Here is a 23,281-nt window from a genome sequence, read left to right as displayed (position 1 = left end):
CCAAGACTAAAACCAAGAGTAGACATTCAGAACTATTTATAGTTTATCCCATCAATCTAACAGGACACATCTGGGCAACAAGAAACACCTTTAAGTCACATGTTCCAATACTTTTGCTCACCTAAAAATTGAGTGGTCTGATACAAAATGTGACATGGATCTGTCATCTCATTTACATCTTTTGACCTCAAACTCAATTATCTTCAGTGTATAGCAAAAACAAAGGAATTGACCTTGCTGCTCCAATACGTTTGGAGGGGACTATATTAGTGAAGAGTACTAAGTTATTCTCCGATTAGACCAAGATGGTTAGTAGAGTTCAAGTTGGAGTGTTACAGGGCTAGTTGCAAGGAGAGAGAGACTACGTGTGTAGCTTAACTCTATATATACGCAAAAAACTTTTCAAATATATACATAACAAGCTATCGATAATGGATCGATTGAACATTTCATTATCTACCCACAACAGAAGGCTCCGACTGACCACACACTAGAGCGTCACTGCGCTTCCTCACCCAAATATGTTGCCTGCCCGGCATAAACATTGCCTATGCAACAGCAAGCAGCACTACAGTCAGGATTGTATGTTCATTAAAACCATATAATTTTCAAGATCAGAATGATTTTGGATACTAAACGCTAGATCAAATGTTGGTTTTGGGTATTCTAAATGTGGAGATAAGTGAGACGGGTGCGTGGGGGTTGGACCCAAAATGCACGACTCAGAAACAATAGTAAAATAAAGTCCCGTCAGGGCTTTATTCGGGACGAATCCCAGGAGCGTAGTCAAAACAAGCAAAGTCCATACACGTAGATCCAGCCAATAAAACAATAAATAAACAGAAAACATGGTGCCGAGGGAAGAGGCAAACTCGCAGTCGGTAGACGTGCAGGGAGGTCCGGTAGCAGGAGAGCTGTCAGCGGGGCAGAAGTACAGGCGGACGGCAGGCAGAGTCGTAGTCGAGGGCGATGCGGAAGTCGAAACCATAAAACAAACAGCGAGGCAAACGTACAAAAGCAGTAGGCGAGGACGTAATCAAAAACAAACGATGGTCAACGAAACAGAAATCAATAATGGTGGTCGATAAACAGGCTTGGAGCTTAACGTGTACTCAATGGTCATACTGCTCAAGGGTTGCTTTGACGGACAAGAGGCAGACAATTTCGCAACGAACAGAAGTGCGACTGGGCTATAAATGCAGGTGTAGACAGGTGTAGACAATTAGTTAGAGAGCAGCAAGGGAATGGAAGACAGGTGCGATGGATGACAAGTTTAACAAGGTAATTAGTAATCGTTAGTAATAAACCTATCCTGCCCTAGCATTAGTAAATTAGTAAATGACATGCACGAGAAATGTAAGGTAACATGAACACATGATTAGTCTGTTAGTTTTACCCAATCCTGATCTAGCATTAGTAGTTTTAGTAAATAGACAAATAGAAACAATTAGGGTGTGAGTGACAGAAAGAGAGAGAGAGAGAGAGAAAGCCGGAACGCAAGGTTTGCGGAAAGACATGTAAAAGTGTATGTTTAAAGAACGACCAGTCTGCGTAACAATAAACATAAATCAAAACATAACACTAAACGAACTAAGACAATAACCACTCAACATAACAAGGTAAAATAATCGTAACGAAACATTACTAGACATGACAAGAAAATTTATCGTAACAAGAAACAAACTAAACAACATGACGAACCTAGACTAACATAATACATGATAAGACAATACGTGACTAAGACAAATGATAAAACATAAAACAAGGCAAGACAGACCTGAAACGTGACAATAAGGATAGGTCTGATACTGAAAATCTGGATAATCTTGATCCCACTGAAAGGGTGGTTCGGGATGGATTCAAGGTTCATGTGGGACACATGGCACATCTTTAATAAATTGTCCATTAATCGCACATGAATTAACATGAACCCTTCCAAAACAATATCCATTCTAAATGGGCAATAAAATATTTCATTTTATATTTTAATCAAATTGTAAATGCTTTGGGATTTTGTTTTAAAATATATTCTATCAACAAGATTGACTTGATCTGAGATTGCCAAGGGATTTCCAAATCCGGATAATTCAGATCCTCTGCATGTTCTCCAGGCTACGCGAACACACCTGACAGGAATCTGCTGATTCAAAGGAGTGAGGATAGCCATACAACGTTGCACTTCAAAAAAATCTACAAAACCGAAACATCCTAAATACATTGCACAGTGAACAATTAAAATTAGTTACCCAGTGTGTCCCTTAATGGCTATTAAAGCAACCAACACTACGTTGATTTATAAACGATCTTGTGTTGCTGTATTCGTTGTATATTATATTATATTTAACTGAACGTGTTCAATATATGATATTGAAAATGAATTGTCAGATATCCAATGCAGGTAAAATTGATGATAGGCTGCTAAACAAAGCTAACATTACACACAGGGCAAAGCTATGTTGTTAAGTGGTGTAGGATAAACGTGGTGGTATCCGCTGATGTGGGGGCAGTTTGGCAGCTTCCCGGCTAATGGGCAAGGTTTTTATTATTATTATCGTAGTCTATAATAGTATTATTATTATAATTACAATAAGCACTCATGTCAAGGGCAACTTCAGCGTTGTGAAGGCAGGTGTGATGTAACAGTCGAATTCAGCAGCTGGTGCACGCAGAAAGAAAAAGTCAGGCTGTGCGGCCATTGGAATTCTTTTTCTGTTGGACTCAATGCAAAAAATAGGGAAACAATTATTTTTGTATCTACTGCATATCTGGCAGCAGCACAGTGGTTTGAGGCTGATTTGATACCTTAGACTTAAAGCCATTTAGCCAACAAATCTGTTCCACACTGACAACCTGAAAATGTTAATTGGTCGCAAAGATCAGGTTATGCCATGGCATGCAAAGGATATGCAAGAAAATACTAAACATGACTACTTTCATTTACATAACATTGCTGTGTCCCAAACATTATGGTGCCCTGAAATGGGTGGACTATGTATAAACACTGCTGTAATTTCCACATGTTGAAACCAAAATTTATGTGCACTTAACCACATGTGATTTTTTAAATTTTATTACAAATCTCAAATTGTGTAGTACAGAAGCAAATAAATACATGGCGAGTCTTTGTCCTAAACATTATGGAGGGCACTGTATGTATAGCTTTGATAAGAGAAAATGTTAAATTACATTTATGTCATGTCCTACGACATGGAAAGCTTGTACGCTGGTCTCAAGCCCAAACACTGTCACTCCCATACGCTCGGGAGACACGGTGGGACCTGCATGCAGCCTGACTTCTTATATTGGCCCTCTGAAAGATTTATTGCCTTCATAACAGTGTTTGGAGGAGTCAAGTAGTCCTGGCTTTGGAAAAGGTCAAGTACCAGTGCGATGGAGCCAGAAGAGACTTCCTCAAAATTTCCACTCTGTATTGAGCACTTGGGGAAAGATTTCTCTTTTCGACTGGTGGCGGAAATAACACCATTACTGGAGCAACAATATGTGTGTGTGTGTGTGTGTGTGTGTGTGAGAGGGAGTGTTTGGGGGGGGGGGGGGGTGTATTCAGCAGAACTGTTCTGGATTTAATTCTTAGCTGTAGGCTTTTGTTTTAGCCCAGCAATAAAATCATAAAATGGCCCCTCCATACTAAAACTCTATGGAAGGGTGGTACAAGGACAGCCCTTACTGAGCACAATAAACAATTCATTGATGTTCTGGAGATACAGTATTTTGCAGCCAGTTGTCCAGGGACACTATTTAAGATCAATAGTATAATCAATTCAGCAAAGTACCAGGAAATTGTGGCATACAATCTAATCTGGTTGTCTCTGCTAGGAAGCTGAGACTAGGTCACTTGGACATAGGTGGATTGTCCAAGTGACTACCATAGATTGTAGATTGTTGAATGACTCCAAACCTCCATCAAAATCCACACAGAATTGGTTCAGTGAAAATAACATCCATGTTCTGAAATGGCCATCTCATTCTCCAGACATAAATCCCATCCCAAACCTGTGGATTGCCTAGGGGGGCCCATACGCACAAATTAAGGATATGAAGGATATGAATAATTCTGAAAAATTGAGGAATGGTAAAAATCCTTCCAAATGTCTTCTCACAAATTATGGGAAAAGACTCAAAGTATTAAACCAGCGGTGCCAATAATTGTGAAACCTGTTTTTTCGGGGAAATATATATTTTTCTTGAAAGATTTAAGACTTCCAAGATTCCAAGGAATCCTTTAAAAAGCACAGTACGTAACATATTTTATGTATTGTATGTGCATATGTATCGAAGGTGCCAATAATTCAATTTTATGGAGAGCAGTGCATGACGGGCGCAAGTGCATGCCTCACAAAACTTCCTTCAAACTCGGCATACCAGATCAAATATGAATCAAGATTCAGCAAATGTACAGCTTATTTTGTGCCTCAAATGTTTTCAGTAACATATTTTAGTGGACTGTTTGGGGGAGGAATAATAGAAAGGTTTTCAACGGTCCGCCATATTGGTGTTTTGCCAAGACCAATGAACTACAGTCAAGCCAATCAGGTGCTGACTATGTGGTAGACAACATCCCTTGTTTTTGTTGATCCCATTGGCCGTGGTTCTAACAGAATGGTCCAAACATCGCTGTATAAGTCTGCCCGGTTCGTAGTGTCTCTTTAGCAATAGCTTCCCCACCACAATGTTACAGTGTCATCAGGCAGGGATGCAGCTTCGGTTTTTAATTTGGATGGCTGGTTACTACAGGCAGAAACTTGGGTAAACATAAATAAACAAGTGATTCAAATATAACAACTGATTAAAATATTGTTTTATCTATTGAATATGCATTGGTGATGGATAGTGATGTCAATATGACCGTTAATGAATAGGAGGAGTACATGACTATTTGTCATTGTATTCTTTTTTGTGTCGATCCTTTAAGAGAAGGCAGTTCACTTTGAATGGAAGGACCATAGTGATAAATTTAAACCTGCCTATAGCCAGCTGTGTGATGCGGTCAGTTTTATCACCTCAAATGGGCTAAGTCAACAGGTAAAGCATGGCACTAACAGGAGTTTGATTTTCACCAGGGGTGATGGTGGGCTTGCTTCACCATTAATTCTGGCCAGCAGCCGCCACTGCATTCAAGTAGTTTTAACATACTATTTTATGCAACTTAAATACTAAATAGAAAGCTAGTATGTAATTTCGGACGCAGCCATGGTCTTCATCATTTGGCGTTGCAGGACTGGGCTAAAGCAAGAGCCTGCACCCACAGTGACCCTTTTTTGGATAAGAGCGGACACCCCAGCTCTAGGTGCAAGATTGCCCGCTACATGCCTATAAAACACCTCTTCCAGCAGCTAGATTGGTGGGTGGTCTGCTGGGAAAATCTAAGTACTACCCAAGGCCAGAATTGTTTAGCTTCAGCAGGTAGGCATGGGAAGGGTACAGGGTGATGTGGGCACTTTGCTTCTGCAGTTCATCATGAGAAGGGTACTGTGTGGATTGCTGCTTAGCTTTAGCAGTTAAACATGAGAAAGGTAAAGGGTGGCATGGCTGCTTAGCTTCAGCAGTTTGACATGGGATGGCTATAGCTGCTTAGCTTCAACAGTTGGCTACGAGAAGGGTGGTTTGGCTGTCGTAACTGGAAATTAAAACAGCTATCCACACAACCAGCTTACTGTCTGGACGCAATCATTAAATCAGCACAGAATGGGTTATGTTAAAGGCATTTATTCATGAAATACACACTCTGAAAAATTTCACTGAAATGCTTCCTCAATGTGTCAGAAAAACCAGCTCAGTCCTCTTCACTTGTTTAACCTTTGACCCCAAATTCCTTTCACATGGCAAAAAAAACCAAAACACACATTTTTAATAACGTGCAATAAATAATCATAATACAAAATAAAGAGGAAGAAAGGACACTGAAATAAGTGCCTGTGTTTTTAACACAAATCTCAAAATGTGTCACCAAAACATCCAAAAGCAACAAAGGAACCAAGATGAGAAGAAAAGAAAAAGGAAAATGCTCCCGTATTTTATTTTAAGTGTGCATTAGTGTGAAACGAGATTCTACCACCGACAGAGGCTGAGAAGGCAATCTTTCACCTGAGAAAAAGGGACAGGCAAAAAAAGAAAGAAAAAAAAACTGGAGTTTTCAGTTTTAGCTCTGAACCATCTGAGAAGTGTATATTGCACATTTCTTACTTACAAAAAAACATAGTGAACCACATGAACTCTGACTTCTGGCCTGAGGAAGAAGACCTTGGCCCTAAAAGAAGAATCCAAACATGATCATACTTACAGGGAACAGTAGGGATTACAATTAAAGATTATAATTGCCTTTTTTTTGTTTGTTTGTAAAGTAATAATTTGAAATAAAATTCAATCCTGGACTTGAAGCACTGAAAATGAAAATGTTAAAAATAAAAATGCAATCCTAAAAGAAACTGGGACCTGATGTCTATGATGGCTGAGCTGCTGCTCAAATTAATAATAATAATAATAATAATAATAATAATAAATATATATCAATAAGTGAAACTGATGGTGTTATTTGAGCTCATGGTGGTTTGCCAGAGTGATTTCTTCCGTAAATAACAGGAACAGAAACCAAGGGCTCTTTCCAATCACTTATTTTCACCTTGCTCCCTTTCCTAGCCCTAGTTCCATTAATCCCAAGAGGCTAGAAAAAGAGGTGAGGTGGAGAAATAGCTTTTTGAAAAAACGTGAATTGGGCAAATGCTCAAAACTCGAAGCCACGTCAGTTACAGATGCGTGGTACATGGGGAGAGGAGGATCCACAGGTCGATCGCCTATACATCACGCTTTCTGAAAAAATTACGCTCAAAGGACGTGCTCGTGTTTCCTTGTTCAAAGGAAATTTTGGGAGCCTCCTAACTTCTACTAGCTCCTAGGAGGAACATTGAACGGGTTGGAATGTCCTTAAATGTGGCATACCAAGATCGATTCCCCGGTCAGGTAAAAGAAAAGGAAAATAAACAATTGGAAAGAGCCTCGATCTCTCTTCCTCTCTTAAACAAGTTTTTGTGTTGCCCAATACAGTAATGCGCAAGGTGGCCACATCCTTCTGCTCTTGGGGGGCGGGGCATGAAAGCTTTCGCCTACTGCTCCCGTGCTGCCATTGGCCCATCCAAAATTTTCCTCCTGGGAGCTGCGACGATTGGCAAAGCCAACACCGTGGGAACACCTAACCGTTCATTAAAGCCCCCCCAAGTAGCCTAATGTGCATGTCTTTGTATGGTGGGAGGACCCTGCTATCCACTGTGCCACTGTAGCGCCTGTTAAACATAACTGCGTGACCAAGACTCAAGCTGTGGTGGAGTACTCGGGTGTCATGAGCGCATACATAATCAAGACAGCTTTTACACTCTGACAGCCGAGGAGACAGAAATGTTCAGCAACAAAGCGGAATAGCCCAAAATATGCGCGGTACGCATTTCCGGAATAATCCCTGATGTGCTCTTGGCAGTTTTGCCGGGGCGCATCAAGGTGCAGAGGCTCTTGCCGTGTGACGGCACACGCCACACCGCATTTCGAAGCAGGGAATGGATGAGCAACTACAAAAGAGGTACTCCGGCTCTATGAATGCTGGAGAGAAACTCAGCCATCAGCCCCGGAGAGCAACTGCGAAGACTACTGTTCAGTGATGAATGGGGATTGGTAGCAGCACGGTGTTTGTATCAGGACCTTCAGAAGCTGAAGGGATGACAAAGTCTCTAGCTCTGCTCAAGCTGTGGATTGCAGAGTGAAATCAGGACTGGATTGTCATTACACCAGACCACCTTTAAAAAAAGCTAAACCTAAGGTCAATGCTGACTGTCAGCGAACAAGCTTGAGTCTGTCCCTGGGTAAGATGAGAAGGACAGCAGCTTGCACGCGGTATACCGAGTCAGAGTTTTTTTAAAGCCCCCAAACCTCTGAAGTAATGGCTGTAATAGCCAAAAGCTCCAATAACAGTGCACCCGTAACTTGGGGGGTTGAAGGGGAGCATTTGAATTTCACAGCAGGGACAGCTCAACTGCTGTAGGGGAGATAATGATTACAAAAAAATCAGATATCTCCAATGCGAGGGCTACCAGACACCAGTGTTGGGCTACCAAATGCCTATGAGGGCTACCACAAGCCACCGCTGGGCAACCAAACACTTACAGGAGGAGAATAAAAGGCCTACACGAGGGCTATCAAACACCATTGTTGAGATGCCAAACACGAAATGCCAGCACTAGGCTACCAAACGCTGACATGAGGTTAGCCAATAACTACACAAGGGCTATCAATTGCCAGCGCTAGGCTACCAAACGCCTACATGAGGGCTGCCAAATGCCTACACGAGGGCTACTGAATGCTTACACATGGACTATCAAACTCCAGTGCTGGGCTACCAAATGCCAGGTTTGGGCACTGAAAGCTTCAAAAGGTGTTGGGAGAACAGAGGTGTCTGGATGGGGCAGCCTGGAGGTTAGAATCCAATACAGTAGAACCATTAGCACCACACTGAGCAGCCAACCTTCTCCATGGCAAACTCCCCCACCTTCAAACAATAGTCCCAAAGCTCAGGTCAATTCCTGAGCTGTAATTACACAGTACAAAGCACACATTAGATTGAAATTCCCCTTTCATTTAGAAAATAAAAATTAAGCCGCTGTATAATTATAATAGCTCTTAAATGAAATTCTAACTCAAACGCTTTGGCCATTGATGTTAAATAGCAATCATCAGATTTTGTTTTTGTCGTGACAATTTCAGTTTCTTACTGCAACAACGGATAAATAGCTACTTGTCGATGCAAAGTGACAAATATAAAAAACTGCTTCAACAAAGCAAAGCAGTTTTTTGATGTAGTAAATTGCAGCTCAATTTCTGTTAGTTTTGTGTCTTAATGGACCCAACAGATGTGATGACATCTGGGTTTGTGAGGGTAAGCTATGGTCAAAGGCATACAAGACAAATCATATCCTCAGGAAAGAAAACAATGGAACAGGAAAGGCAAAGATAATTTAAACAGATCACATCTTCTCCACTGAACTGAAAAACAGAATACAAAGTCAAAAGTCCTCAAGGTAGCACCAATACAATGGCAAAAATGCAGCCTGAATTAACTGAGGGAGGCCAAAATCTAGGGCTTTTCTCCAAAAATTACACTGAAGCAGCATCTGTATTTTCCACCCTTGTTGAAATTTTGATGATAGGCCGTTTGGATTCCAGTTTCCAGTTTCAGGAATTACATGTCCAACATTTGCAATGAGACGCACATGCAAAAAGGATTTTATCCCATTTCAATGCTCACATAACTGTAGTACTCTAAGCAGGAACCAAGCCCTTACAGAAATAGTAAATACTGCAATATACTGTATATAGATTATATTTTTGGAAAATATATTTTAAAATATATTTCAGAGATTCTTTTAAAAACACCTTGCAACGAGAGCCAACAACAATAATTTGTACATTTGCTCACAAATTGTGAACTATTGCAATACCTTATTCTCTTGAAAATAGAACTCATTTCAAGACATTGCTTTATATTCTATTTCTGTAAGGGCCGATCCTGAACTCCTGCTGCTTATTATCAGACCAATCAGAAATGATGTCACTCAATACTATAACAAATATCAAACCAATCATATATGCTGTGACTACAGCGGAAATCATCAACTGAAATCATGATTTAAAAAGGTTGTTTCGTTGACTTCACAACTTGAAAATGGGGTTTTTTTTTGCTCTTGGAATATTCATTACAAATGTAACAGGAGATTAAACATGTTTCTCCAATTAAAACTGAATTAATTATTCTCGCTTTAGTTTCCTGACTACATTAATTCTCTTTAATTGACATCGGTCATAAAAATTAGCAGAAATAGCAGTCTTGTATTGTGTGCAAATTGGGGTCAGCTTATAAGAAAATCTTTGCATATTGTAGTGGTTTTTTTGATCAGTTCAAATTAGGTTACATTTCCAAAAAAAACAAATGACGTAAAGCGTTCATCACAGCAATATTTCAATATAAAAATGCTATTTCACATCTGATGTTTACCATATAAAAAAGGGATAGTGGGTATTCTGATTCATCTGAAATAACTTCATAGTTTAAAATGTTGTACATTTAAATGTTTTTCTAAAAGGGATAATCCTGTATGTACATTCAGAAGGACTCTCTAGGCAGGGTTAGGAGGACTTGACTGCTCTGGGACTGAGAGAGGAGGTATTGTATGGCCTTCCTCTGGAACAGGGCCGAAACACCTGGTAACACTTTCATTTGAACAACACGTCTTAAAAGCTACACGACTCATAAACATGACATAACCATGTTATGAAAACATGATAAAATCTCAGGATGTTAATACACTGCCATAAACATGACGTGAGACCAATTATAACGGCATATCATACCATGCCATATTGCCAAATTCAGTGCATACATTTTCACAGATATGTTGCTTGTCATGAGATGCAATGTCATCAAGACCGGACTGCATGCATATGCTAGTTAATGCATATGGGGTCTTTATGTTGTACAAGTGAAGCTTTACCAAAAATGCTACTGTTCTGTAATCAGCACGTAGGGAAACTTCTCTCGGGGGGAGAGGGGGCAATGGAAAACAGCATGAAAGGGAAAAAAAGCCAGTGCTAAAGATTTACTCTGCAGGTTAAGAACACCTTGGAGCTCAAATGGAGCAGCACCTTGTACGAAACGCAGCAAGTGAAATCTGCAACGGCTTCCTTTTTCAAATTTTTGCTGCATATTTCACTCATTCCACCAAGGTCGCGTATCGAATAAAAACGCCTTCGCGCCCGTGACATCCCCGATTGGCTCGTGTCTAGTTCAAGCCCGACTGAAAAGATGTTACGTACAGAACAGGCACAGGGCATACAGGCCGAATGCAATTCCCGTATACATGAAATGCTATATAACCTTAGTCATGTACCAGAAGGACTCAATACGCATACAGGATATGATGGCCCTATACTTTCTAAATAATGAAGCTGGTAGGCATTTTAAATCCAGCTCCAACTAAAGTTATCTACTATTGACTCTTAGCAGGCTACAGAAAGTATGTAGCCCCAATTATAGCACTTATGGAAACCATAACTCTCAAATCTCTCGTAATGACTTTTTTTATATACAATATTGGTATATAAGATAGAACATAAATTACTACACAAAAGAAAAAAAACAAAACATTTCAAACTATTCACAATTGACTCCGAAAAAACAAAAACCAAAAGAAAATCTCAAGAGACAATACACAACTCAATAAACAGTTTAGAAATTGTCATATATAACTATATATACTTTCTGTGCTCCCAAGACTAGGTAAGTCTGACCTGAAAGGAAAAAAATGAGTTGTTAAAAACCTCCACCCCACCCCCATTCCCAAATCGCTGGTGTCCATGCAGACGACTGTGCAGAAGAGAAACCATATCGCCGGTTTTTTTTTTTTTTTGCAAGGGGAAGCTTTATCAAGAGGGTGTCATGTGACTTGTGTCCCTCATTGACATGTAAACAGAGCATGGTAGTGTCTTGGGTCCTTTTCCAGTCTTTCTTCTGTACAAAAGTATAAATATATGCTTCAATTCTTCTTTTCACACATCTAGAACTTTGTCTTTTTTTTGTTCTTTTTCTTTACAGCCAGGTGCTGCAACTCTGTTTATGGTTTGCGCGTGTGTGTGTGTGTGTGTGTGTGTGTGTGTGTGTGTGTGTGTGTGTGTATGTTTCTGTGCTGGGATGATCATCTGTGCATAAATATAAGGAGTCCAGGGTAAAGAGGCCAGGGGGGCCAGTTCAACCAAATTTGTCCAATTACAGCAAATCCATTTTGGGTCTATAATGCAAAAGAAGGGGCGATTTCTGCAAAAGAAAGCAAAACAATAATTATGAGAAAACCATGTAATCAACCTTGCCAAGCATTAAAACTGACACAGATTTGAATTGTATCTAGTCCGTTCTCTTCAGCTTGATTAAATTCCAAATCCAGACATTCCTAATGACCTGACATTCACAACCATCACTACACAAATTAAAAAAACAATTTTTCATGATTCATATTTTACTGCCGTTTTATTCAAGCCAGTTTTCCAATATGCTTGTGAAAATACAGAGCAGATTAAAAATCATGAACTCGCATCAGACAATACAATGGCAAATGAGGCATACAATGCGGCCTCATTCCTCAGAAGAGCTACATTGGCCCACGGAACATACTGGAAAATATATTTTTAGTGCATTTCAGCTCTGAATACGTACCTTAAATCTCCATCGCGTCACAACTACAAATTTCAATGTGTGATCCTTGCCCAAGATTTCTTCATTGCATAAAATGTCCAGCTGAAAAATAAATATGATTGAAAATTATTGACAATATTTTAATTAGCTACCATTTGAACATGGCTTAAAATTTGGCATAAAATGACAATGAAAGATGTAACATTTCTAATGCATGAAAAAATTACGCATTCGCATTTATTACGCATGGAGAAATAATTAATCATCACTATTTTGAGCACACTTCTACCTTAGGACTAACACTTGTCAGGAAACCTCTAATTCGCAACCTTACACCTGAAGAACAGCATTTTTTTTATTTTCATCAGTCAATTCATAAACAGAATTATTGAAATTCAAGTGATGAATTGTGGGAGAGGGAAATCCTGAAAAATGTATAAAGTTTTAAAATAGATGAACTGAATGTAACTGAATCTTTTGAATGACTGATAACAGCAGTTGTAGATGCCAAATTATTATCTGTAGCTGATAAACGTTTAATGGGGACGTTGATTCGCTCTGGCAGCAAAAAAGCAAACCCGTCGCTGAGAAGATGTATTTTCGGCGCCTGTTCAGCACCTTCACGGGGGATCGGCCACTGTTGACTGGTGTTACTTATGCTGACGCCGTGGATTGGTGGAGGTTTGTATCCAATGGCGGTGTGACTGTCGTACGCTTGTTCCCAGACGCGCGGCTTTGACAGGCCCCCACAAAACATGACAGAAAGCAGATGACGCCAAGCGAGAATCTCTCACCGCCGACATATGGCAGGTGACAAATGGCACGGGATAAAAAGATGGCAGCGGATCTGGGGGGGGGGGGGGGGGGGGTTATCGAGTGAACTGACGAGCGGCAGATTTATCGCTTGTTAAGTCGCTTAAAAAGAAAATGGAGGGAGATACCCGATGAAAAAAATACAGGAGGGCTGAGAATCAATTTTGGCTCAATTGGTTGTACACACTGAAGTCACACCACTTACAGATTAGACCACCGTGAAGCATACTACCCAAGCACACAAGAGCAGTCTTCACGGCAATTCCACAGTAACCCGCATTACAACTACAGGATATTTGAGTGGTAAAATCCAATACAGATACATACGCTTTTATAACCCTCAGGAGGATATAATAGCTGTATTGGGCTTCACCACACAAATATCTAGCAGTTATAATGTCAGTTACCATGGATATGCCCTTCAGCTGTCATTCACTCGCTCAACAATACATGTCACTAAAACGTCACATAAAGTGGTGCTTCATATAAATAATCGCCGGAGTACAGGAACAAAATCGAGAAATAGACTCAGCCCTCCAGGATTTTCCACACTACCCAAGGCAGAAGTGTCATGAAGAGCACAAGGGAGATATCACAGGTCAAGAAAGCCTCTTTCCAGGGCGGTTAACTGGGGTCCAGCGTCGTGCTGGAGAGTCCCCTGGCCAGGCGGGACAGGGTACGCAGTGGTTGGGGGCGAGGAGTGCGGTTGGTTACCTCGTTAAAGGACGTAAGGTTGAGCTTTTTGGCGATGAACTTCTTGAGGTGCAGGACGGTGGCCTGCGCCGAGCACCGGATCCACTTCCTCTTCAGTCCCCTCAGCTTACTGCTGTTACACTCCAGACAGATACTGACCTGAGAGAGAGAACACGCCTTCATTATGACAATACAACAAAACGGCACAATGCACAGAAGACCTTCAACCCCCACAGGTAAAGAAAGAGACAGATAGATACTGACCTGACAGGGAGAGAAAGAGAGCGAGAGAGAAAGTGAGAGTGGTTACACTCCAAACATAAACACTTAAAGGAGAGAGGGAGAGGGAAAAGCAGGAGAAAGAGAAGGAGGGGGAAGAAGACCAGATCAGACATGGTCAGGGCTAGCAGAGTGCTAACCCCGTTTCATTGGCTCTGTTCTGCTCTAACCCTGTTTCATTGGCTCTGTTCTGCTCCAACCCGTTTCATTGGCTCAGTTCTGCTCTAACCCAGTTTCATTGGCTCTGTTCTGCTCTAACCCCGTTTCATTGGCTCTGTTCTGCTCTAACCCCGTTTCATTGGCTCTGCTCTCTTTTATAAATGTATCATGTGCACTTCCACACACCGCTCCACGCCATTCTAGTTAGAAGAACATATGGATATAACAACATCTGAGCACTGAGGCAACATAACAAGCCAATTCAACACACTGTCCTGCATACATTTTCCTAAAAATATTTCAGAGATTATCATCTCAAAGAAATGTCATTCTTATTCACTAAGTAACGAATGCGGTAATAAAAGGTAGTTAGGGGAAATTATACTTCTTAAGGGAGCCGTAAAAACACCCTCCAAACATGCTAAATGGGAAACGGAAGAGTGTTTGACGTGACAGGGTAGCGCGTCCAATTTCCCAAATACAGAAAGGCTTTTCATTTAATGTATTTCTTAAATTTTGGGAACGGTTAGAAAGCTCCAGACTCGACACGTCGCATCTCTTCTGAATACAAAACGACACGGCGAAGAGCGAGGCGTTTACGCGCCTGACATGATAGTGGGAGTCCGTTCAATGGCGGATATTGAAATTAAGATAACATTCCCTCGTGTATTAGCGAAAGTGCCTGGCATCTCTGCCTCCTGAAAGAGACAGGGGAGATAGATGTGCTGTCACAAAAAGTAAAGGTTGGTTATTTTATCTTAAACAAAAACGAGTAAAACAGATATTTTGAAACGCATTAAAAAAATACCCACCGTAATTGTCACATAGCAAGGATGCTAATGCTGTGATGGAAAAGGAAAGCAACAGGAAATCTCTGATTTCTCATCGATTTCTGATGCGGCACAGCAGGCGTGAAAGAGGACATCCTTTTCCAAAATACGTGAAGCACTCCAGACCAAAGACACATATCGTCCTGCTTATATGATGACGTCCAAAACTGATAGCGCCATGGTACAGCACATCCCTTAATAGTAAAATAATAATAATAATAATAATAATAATCTACTGCACAAAACAAAGATACATATTGCTAACCATCGCTATCGTTGTCATGCTTAACTTCTACCTCAGGAACCGACACAAACGGTTTTAGCAAAGGACACATATGGGGAGAGCTGTTCGGAAGGGGTTACATTAACGGCTCTGCACCACCAATCTGCCAGGCCACTGTATTAGCTGGAACGACATTGAGTGTAAAACAATGATCGCGAACGGCAGGCTTACAAGAGTAAAGTAAATAAACCTCAATTTTTTCTCGACAGCAACAGTTATTTTCTGTATTGTATACCACTTCAGTGCAGGGCTAAGGCTCAGCTTTAAAATCATTCTGCATTGTGGTCTTGCAACCACACCACATTTACAGAAATATACACCCGAGACAACAAGGAAAACAAACTGTACCTAAGGACCCCGCATTTTGTAATTTCTAAAGTATTTTGTAAAAAACCGTCACCAAATGTGCTGCAGGCCTATATTATGTTCCTGTGCTTCTAACGCTGGAACATTGACACTGGCTTTGACAGTGACTGGCTGCATTTCCCAGCCCAAGGTTGCAGAGTATGGTCACGGTGCCAAAGTAGTCTCACTCCAGCTCAGTTCAGTTCAATTCAGCCTGGTCCAATTCAGCCCAGCCGGGCCGAGACCAACTGTCCTTGACAATCTCTTTAATATTTAACGCAGGACAGAGGTCACTTTTCCCCCATGTCGCTGACTCTTCCTCCTGACTTCCATTCTCTATCTTCCCATCTCTCCCTCTCTCAGTCCTCTCTGAGCACGCATTATTCCTCTCACAGTCTATTCTCTTCTCTTTTTCCGCTCTCTCCTTGTCTCTGTCTCTCTATCTCCCTCTCTAAACCTCTCGCTATCGGTCTTATCTCTGCTTCAATTTCTCCGTCTGGCCTTTCCATCTCTACCTCTGCCCCCCGCCTCTGTCTCTCTCTCACTCACTCGCCTGTGTGTATTCCTTGCACAAACACTCCAGGCACAATGCAGTATTTACTCACAATTCTGACCTCAGTTCATTTCTGCTGAATATAAGCAGTGTAGAACCTCCACCCTGTGCCATCTAATGACAGCTGTAGTTATAGTGAGATGGGTGTAGTCACACAGGTGTAATCAGATAAGTGTAGTGAGACAGGTAAAGTGAGATGGGGATATTGAAACGGGTGTAATCAGACCGGTGTAATGACATAGGTGTAATTAGGCCGGTGTAGTGACACAGGTGTGATCAGGCCGGCGTAGTGACACAGGTGTGATCAGGCCGGCGTAGTGACACAGGTGTGATCAGGCCGGCGTAGTGACACAGGTGTGATTAGGCCGTCGTGGTGACACAGGTGTAATCAGGCCGGCGTAGTGACACAGGTGTGGGCACCTACCTGCTCGTCGCTGCGATGGTAGTCGTTTTCTTCCTCCTGCTTCTCCTCAGCCGTTTCCTTGCTGGTCGTGTCCTCCGTTTTCACCTCGCCTACAGCGGTGGAGACAGGTCAAGCTCAGTGAACAAATTTCTGAATAACAGCCCCCTTCCTTTGTTCAGCCCGGCAGCTGTGTAGCCATGTCACGTTAAAGGTAAAATACTTTTGTACATTTATCCTGGGGTTCAACTACATTGGGGTCCAAAAGTCTGCGACCACATTGAAAATCTGGGGTTTAAAAAATAATAATGTTAACAAATGAAAGTTACTTCAAAGCTTTGCAAGAACTACTCAAAGACCAAAGAGCAAGGAGTGCTGGACAATCCACAATCACCTGACCTCAACCCCACTGAACATTTATGGGGCCACTTGAAGACTGACAAAAGCCAGGCATTCAGTAACATCACAAGATTCTCTTTGGAACATTGTCAAATAATACTACAATAACATGAATCAGCAGGTTTTGCACAAATCTCTGGAGTCCATGCTGTCTTGAGTGCACGTTGCCATTAACACAAAAGGTGGGCATACCAAATTCTACAAAATGGTTTTTATTTTTTTTTATTTTTCCAAAGATTCAACTTTTCACTCAAATTGTTATGTGGATAATATAATTAGTAATGAAAAAGTGTATTAAATTAGAAAATAATGCAAAATAGAAGCTTTTTCTCTAGTGGTCTTTTGGACCCCACTGTATATGGGAAGGGGGTGTGGCGAGGTGGGGGAGGTGGACCTAGGTCAGGGAAAGGCTTGGTTTAGGTGATGAGGGATATGGCTGTATGTGGAGGAGGTGGAGTTAGGAATAAATTATGCTGAGATAAATCAAAGATGGGTAGGCGAGGTAGTGAGGGAGCTCTTGGAAATGGCTTGGAGCAACACTTTCCCAAAACTCGGCAATTACCGCACTTTGGTACGTTACAAATGCGTGTAATGTTATTTAGCTGACGTTTTCATCCAAAGTGACTGACAGTTGATTAGACTAAGCAGGGGTCAATCCTCCCAGAAGCAATGTGGAGCTAAGGACCTTGCTCAAGCGCTCAACAGCTGCACTGGTATTATTGTGGCTACACTGGGACCTGAACCACCGGCCTTCCAGGTACCGGTCAAGAACCTTAGCCACTAGGCTACTGACCCCCACTTGAGTTTGCAGTGGTTAAGAGCGCCGGCTAACAGGCAGTAAAGCAATGCTTGATGAGGAGGATAACCAGGAGCATACCATTCCGCTGAGGGTCTAGATGAGTCTTCACGTTACACAGCTCTCCTTTGACGTCTCCTGGCACCTCCATCCCGAGCTTCTGGTAGAAGTCCCTTTGCTTTTTCATCTCCTCTGCAGAGAGGTGAAGAGGAAGGAGGGAGAGAGGGAGGGAGGGAGGTGCAATTTTAGTTTCCCTCCGAGTGCGAGAGCTTCGGCTCGGCCCTGTCTGGAGGTGACGGGGTTGTGCCGGGCACGCCCTGGCGCTTGGTACCGCGGTGACCCACGACCTTCTGTCATGTCAGCACCGTGATAACGTTTTCCCCGGGGGAGAAGTCTCGCACGCTGCCAGACACTACGCCTGACAGCTGATGGATCGCCTGACAGCTGGGCTCGTGTAATGGACAGGGATAACATTTCTGCTGCATTTCTTTCTTTCTTTACAAATGTCAATCAGAAGTGTCACAAACTCCCAGTGATAAACCGTTTCTGACATCTCGCGAGGTTGTTTTCTGAAGGATGCGGATGTGTCTTTTGGCCGGGACATTAAACTGAGGTCCTGACTCATCGCGGTCGTTAGAAATCCCTAGAACCCTGGTTTATTTCACCACCTGGCTCTCTCAAACTGCCAGATAATCATCCCCCAGTTTAATTAGCTAAAGATTTGTTCTGTCCCTCTCCACCTCAGCTGAAGCGCGCCTTGCGTTCCGGCGCAAAATGGCCGCCGTGCATCACCCGGGTGGGTGGCTGAGGCAAGTTTCCCCGCTCATCACCACAAAGGGCTTTGGGTGGGAGGAAAGTGCTACATAAATAACAAGGGATTATTATTATTTATCTTTATTAGCAGTGCGTGGCTAAGAGGCATTGGCTTTAGAGCGCTACAGTAAGCTCCGATCTTACTGGGAGCCACCACGCGACTGAGCCTGAGCTAACGGTCTAATATATTCATGGGTTTCTGTAGAGACAGTCAGGGCACACAGCTATTACTGAGGGGAGACAGCGCCAACACACACGCTGGTACTGACCTTCCTGGAGCCCCGGCACCAATTTGTACACAATGTCCTGCATGGTCCTGTCATGGCTGAGAGAGAGAGAGACACACAGAGAGAGGGAGAGAGAGAGAGACAGAGGGATATTAAAACGTATCACTGGAACCATGCTGTGAATTTCAAGCGATATTCAAATCCACAAACAGCCATTATAGAGGGAAAAATAACTTGTATGCATATGTATGTTTGTGAAAGTGTGTGTGTGTGTGTGTGTGTGTGTTCACAGTATACGCAGACAGACCCGATCACAGTCGTCACAGCTATTTAAAAACCACAAAAAAAGAAAATGTATATACTTTTAATAAATCCTCAAGGTCGCTGATCTGTCAAGTGCTCCCTCCCTTCCGCCTGATACCCACTGCGGGTAATGAAAGCGGGGACCGCTGAGAACGCGGCGAACTCGACCGCTCCACCGGTGGGGGGAGGAAAGGACCGCTCCGCTATCGGGGGTCATTTTAGGAGTCAGCGACGGCCTTCAGAGAACGGTGCTTGTATTGTGCTCATGAGGTCAGGGGCCTTGACTAGGTGGTCTCAGATATTTTTGACTGCAGGAAATTGGGGGGATGTAGGGGTGAGAGCGGAACAGATTAGTCTCTGGCGGGAAACGAAGTGAGTGACAGTTTGCTGTTCTAAGGGCGGGGGCGGGGGTAAAAAATAGACCGGTAATTTATTAATTTATGTGTGTCTAAGAGGGTTTAATTAACTCTGACACCGGAGCAATCTGCATGAGAGACATGTTTCGAGAGGGGGGAAGGCGTCAGGGAGTCGGGTTGCAGGATCCGGTGGGCGGGAAGAGGAGTCTGTGCCAAACTAATTAAAGCGAGCCGACTATTGAACTGCGTGCGGCTCGCTTGATTTCATTTCGACGCCGGCCTCGCTCAGTCAGGCTGCTGGTAAACGACCATCGATTGCTCGCAAGAAATTGCCACCATCTAAACCAAACCAAGTGTATTAGGGGCATGCAGGTGGCAACCCTAAGTATATCTCTGGAAAAGGTTTTCGAAGACAGAAAAAGCCGTGTTCAAACAAGGGCAGTGATAAGCACACAATGTCAGTTAATGCTCCCTGCTGCCGCTAAAGAAACCAGGTCAGTCTTCGGTATCCGCAGCAACAAGAAAATAAACATCAGACTTTTAGCGTTTTACCCCAGAACGAGTACATCACCAGTTTTTATTCCTTCATCACACTTATTTTACCAGCATCTAATAATAATGAATTATTTGTTATTTAGCTGACACTTTTATACAAAGGGACAGTTGATTCGACAAAGCAGGGGCCAATCCACCCAGGAGCAATGTGGGGCTAAGGGCCTTGCCCAAGGGCCCAACATCTGTGTAGATTTTATCATGGCTACACCGGGGCCTGAACCACCAACCTTCCGGGTCCCAGTCATGTACCAAATACTGAAGGTTTTTAGAACTACAGAATAGGCCGGATAAGGTACAATTGACATAAAGTGTCAGTTTCCTGCAGCCATGAACATAAAGTCTAGTGTAGTTCACATGGTAAAAAGGCAAAGTCAGTAAGTATGGCTTTTCAGACTAGAAGCACGGCATGATACAATATACGCTCAGTGAGCATTTTATTAGGTATTTGACATTTTTTATTGTTATTCCTTCATCACACTTAAGAATTTCAAGACAAAAGACTTTATCCATAATTTACATTTACAATTTAGTCATTTGGCAGACGCTTTTAATCCAAAGCGAATTACAAGTGCATAGGTTCTACCATAAATCGAAGCATCACATCCAGAAACTAGCGAAATACACATGATATGCTGTTCTAAGCATAGTTGTCATCATAAGTGCATTTTTTTTTTTTTTTTTTGGGGTGGGGGGGGGGGGGGTTAGACAAGGATAGGGATATCAGAAAGGAGGGGCAGGGGAAATCAGGAGGGAGGACTAAGGTAGAGTTTGAAAAGGTGGGTTTTGAGTCTGCTTCGAAATAGGGGGAGGGATTCTGCTGTTCTGACAGTGGTAGGCAAGTCATTCCACCACTGAGGAACCAGAACGGAAAACAGGCGTGAACGTGCAGCTCGACCGCCAGGTGCACGTAGAGAGGGAACCATAAGGCGACCAGAGCTGGCAGACCAGAGTGGTCTAGCTGGGGAGTAGGGAGTGATCAGGGATTGTATGTAAGGTGGGGCAGTCCCCTTAGCAGCCTGAAATGCCAACACTAGGGCCTTGAAACGGATGCGTGCGGCAATAGGAAGCCAGTGGAGGCCAATGAGAAGCGGTCAGTTGGTTTATTAAATGCAGTTTAATAGTAAACCAGCATCTGCCAATTCATCTGTGTACAGAATGTGTAGACAGTGAAAAAGTAAATTGGGTAGTAAAACTACAAAATACAATCGATGCCATTTTAGCTGATCTTCATTTCCTGTCCACGCTCTGATTGGGCCCAGTAGGCTGGAGTCAGCTGATTGGCTAATGTATCGTCCAGGGGAATGAGGTCTTATGAGAATTCCTTTTTCCTCAGCCAGCTCCCAAAACTTCCACCATGCCACACCCTCGACCCATTTCTCCCTCGTCTATTAATCTTGCCTTCCTTTAAATACTGAAATTAAGTTCAGCTCCAAACTTTTATTTTTATTTTTATATATATATATCCTTCTCCGACACCCACACGCTTCAAAAGGGAGAGGGGGAGTTATGAATATTTCATATGTTTTGGAAGTTGTTAGCGGTTGCATCATACTTCACACAGATCGTGACTCTGAATATTTAGACCCGCCAAATACTGATCCCTGCATGTTTACCACTGAAAGCTCCGTCTCCCAACCAGCGGAGTGGAAAAACACTCCCAATGTTACGAACTTATGATTCCCTATCCTCGATACTTTACAAGCAACATTTTGGTAAGACTCTGGTTAAGAGCCCCTGTTAACGGATTATAAGGTCAAAGAAGTCAAGTATGGCGGGAATGCTGCATAAACTATTCTGGCATTTTTCATAAACTGCCGTCTGCTTGGAGGTTACCACACCAGGGCTTAAAGGGTAGGAGGACTCTTAAAAGCTAGCGGGTGTAGCACCCTGCAGAGAACTTAACTTAAGAACTGACACAGTTTGTGGCGGACCCCCTGGCACTGAACGAACAACGACTCTTGGAGGTGCGAGATGCTAACGCATGCTCTTTGAAGTGTGCTCAAAGAGGTAAAAAAACAAAAAAAACAACAACAATTGAAGAAAACGGCAGTATAAATAAATGTCCCTGTATTACCCGCAAATTAAACCCCACTATATATGAACAACAAAAAAAAGTTAGCAGGAGTAATTGTACCATGTGCCTGATGGGTAATGTAGTATAATGATAAGGGAACTGAGCTTGTAACTGAGAGGTTGTAGTTTATTTTCCCAGGGGCAACTGTGCCCTAACAGCCATTAGGCTCATCTATCCAGGCTCAACATTTACCTACAGACTAGAGCAGGGATCACGGTCCATGAGAACTGGTGGCTTTTCCTGGGAGAAAAATAAAACCACGGCTGGATTTGGATTTGAGTACCGGAGTTGACGAGAGTATCCAGCACTGTGCCGAGTCTGATCCTGAACCTGAGGGTCTCTGCTCCACTAAATTAATTGGCAAACTGTTCCACACACACCGATAACTCCCTGTGCAAAAGCTCTTGCTGATAGGAGTTTGTAATTCAGTGTTAAATGTCCACCTATACCCCCTCTGAACACAAGTGCACTCTCGCTGTAAGTGGCTCTGTGTAAGAGCTGCTGCCGGCTCCGTGTGACGAACATTGTGGAATCTCTCCGGTCGGCTTCTCTTTGCCAACTGCCGTGCTAGGCTGTGCCTTCCCTCTGGCTCTCTGAGTGTTGCATGTCTGTACTGCATTCAGGCACTACGCCCTCCTCACACATCTGGTGGTGATGTAGTGCTATAGCGTAGCAGTGATGATGTAGTGCTACAGCATAGTAGTGATGATGTAGCACTATAGAATAGCGCTGATGATGTAGCGATATAGCACAGCACTGATGTTGTAGTCCATTAGCATAGCAACGATGATGCAGCGCTATAGAATAGCAGTGATGATGTAGCACTATAGAATAGCAGTGATGATGTAGCACTATAGAATAGCAGTGATGATGTAGCGCTATAGCATAGCACTGATGATGTAGTGCTATAGCATAGCACTGATGATGTAGCGCTATAGAATAGTGCTGATGATGTAGCGCTATAGCATAGCACTGATGATGTAGTGCTATAGAATAGCAGTGATGATGTAGTGCTATAGAATAGCGCTGATGATGTAGCGCTATAGCATAGCACTGTTGTTGTAGCCCATTAGCATAGCAATGATGATGTAGCGCTAGGGTAGAACGTAGTGGTGATAAAGCACTATACATTAGCAGTGATGATGTAGCGCTACAGTGTAGC

At 42.6% G+C, this 23,281-nt stretch overlaps 1 protein-coding gene across 1 annotated transcript in view; it reads right to left on the bottom strand.

The window, feature by feature from the left end:
* Window positions 1-5,708: 5,708 nt before the first annotated feature.
* The window catches only part of LOC133135857 (polycomb group RING finger protein 3), a 60,148-nt gene continuing 42,575 nt past the window's right edge, over window positions 5,709-23,281 (bottom strand). The window contains exons 5-10 of the mRNA XM_061253170.1: window positions 18,874-18,929; window positions 17,873-17,983; window positions 16,621-16,709; window positions 13,769-13,906; window positions 12,263-12,343; window positions 5,709-11,866 (exon numbers count right to left, since the gene is read on the bottom strand). Coding sequence (XP_061109154.1) covers window positions 11,819-11,866; window positions 12,263-12,343; window positions 13,769-13,906; window positions 16,621-16,709; window positions 17,873-17,983; window positions 18,874-18,929 — 523 coding nt within the window. The 3' untranslated portion in view covers window positions 5,709-11,818. The remainder of the gene's footprint in view (window positions 11,867-12,262; window positions 12,344-13,768; window positions 13,907-16,620; window positions 16,710-17,872; window positions 17,984-18,873; window positions 18,930-23,281) is intronic.

The sequence above is a fragment of the Conger conger genome, chromosome 8, assembly GCF_963514075.1.
Source record: "Conger conger chromosome 8, fConCon1.1, whole genome shotgun sequence".
Lineage (NCBI taxonomy): Eukaryota > Metazoa > Chordata > Actinopteri > Anguilliformes > Congridae > Conger > Conger conger.
This window is presented reverse-complemented; position numbering and strand designations above follow the sequence as displayed.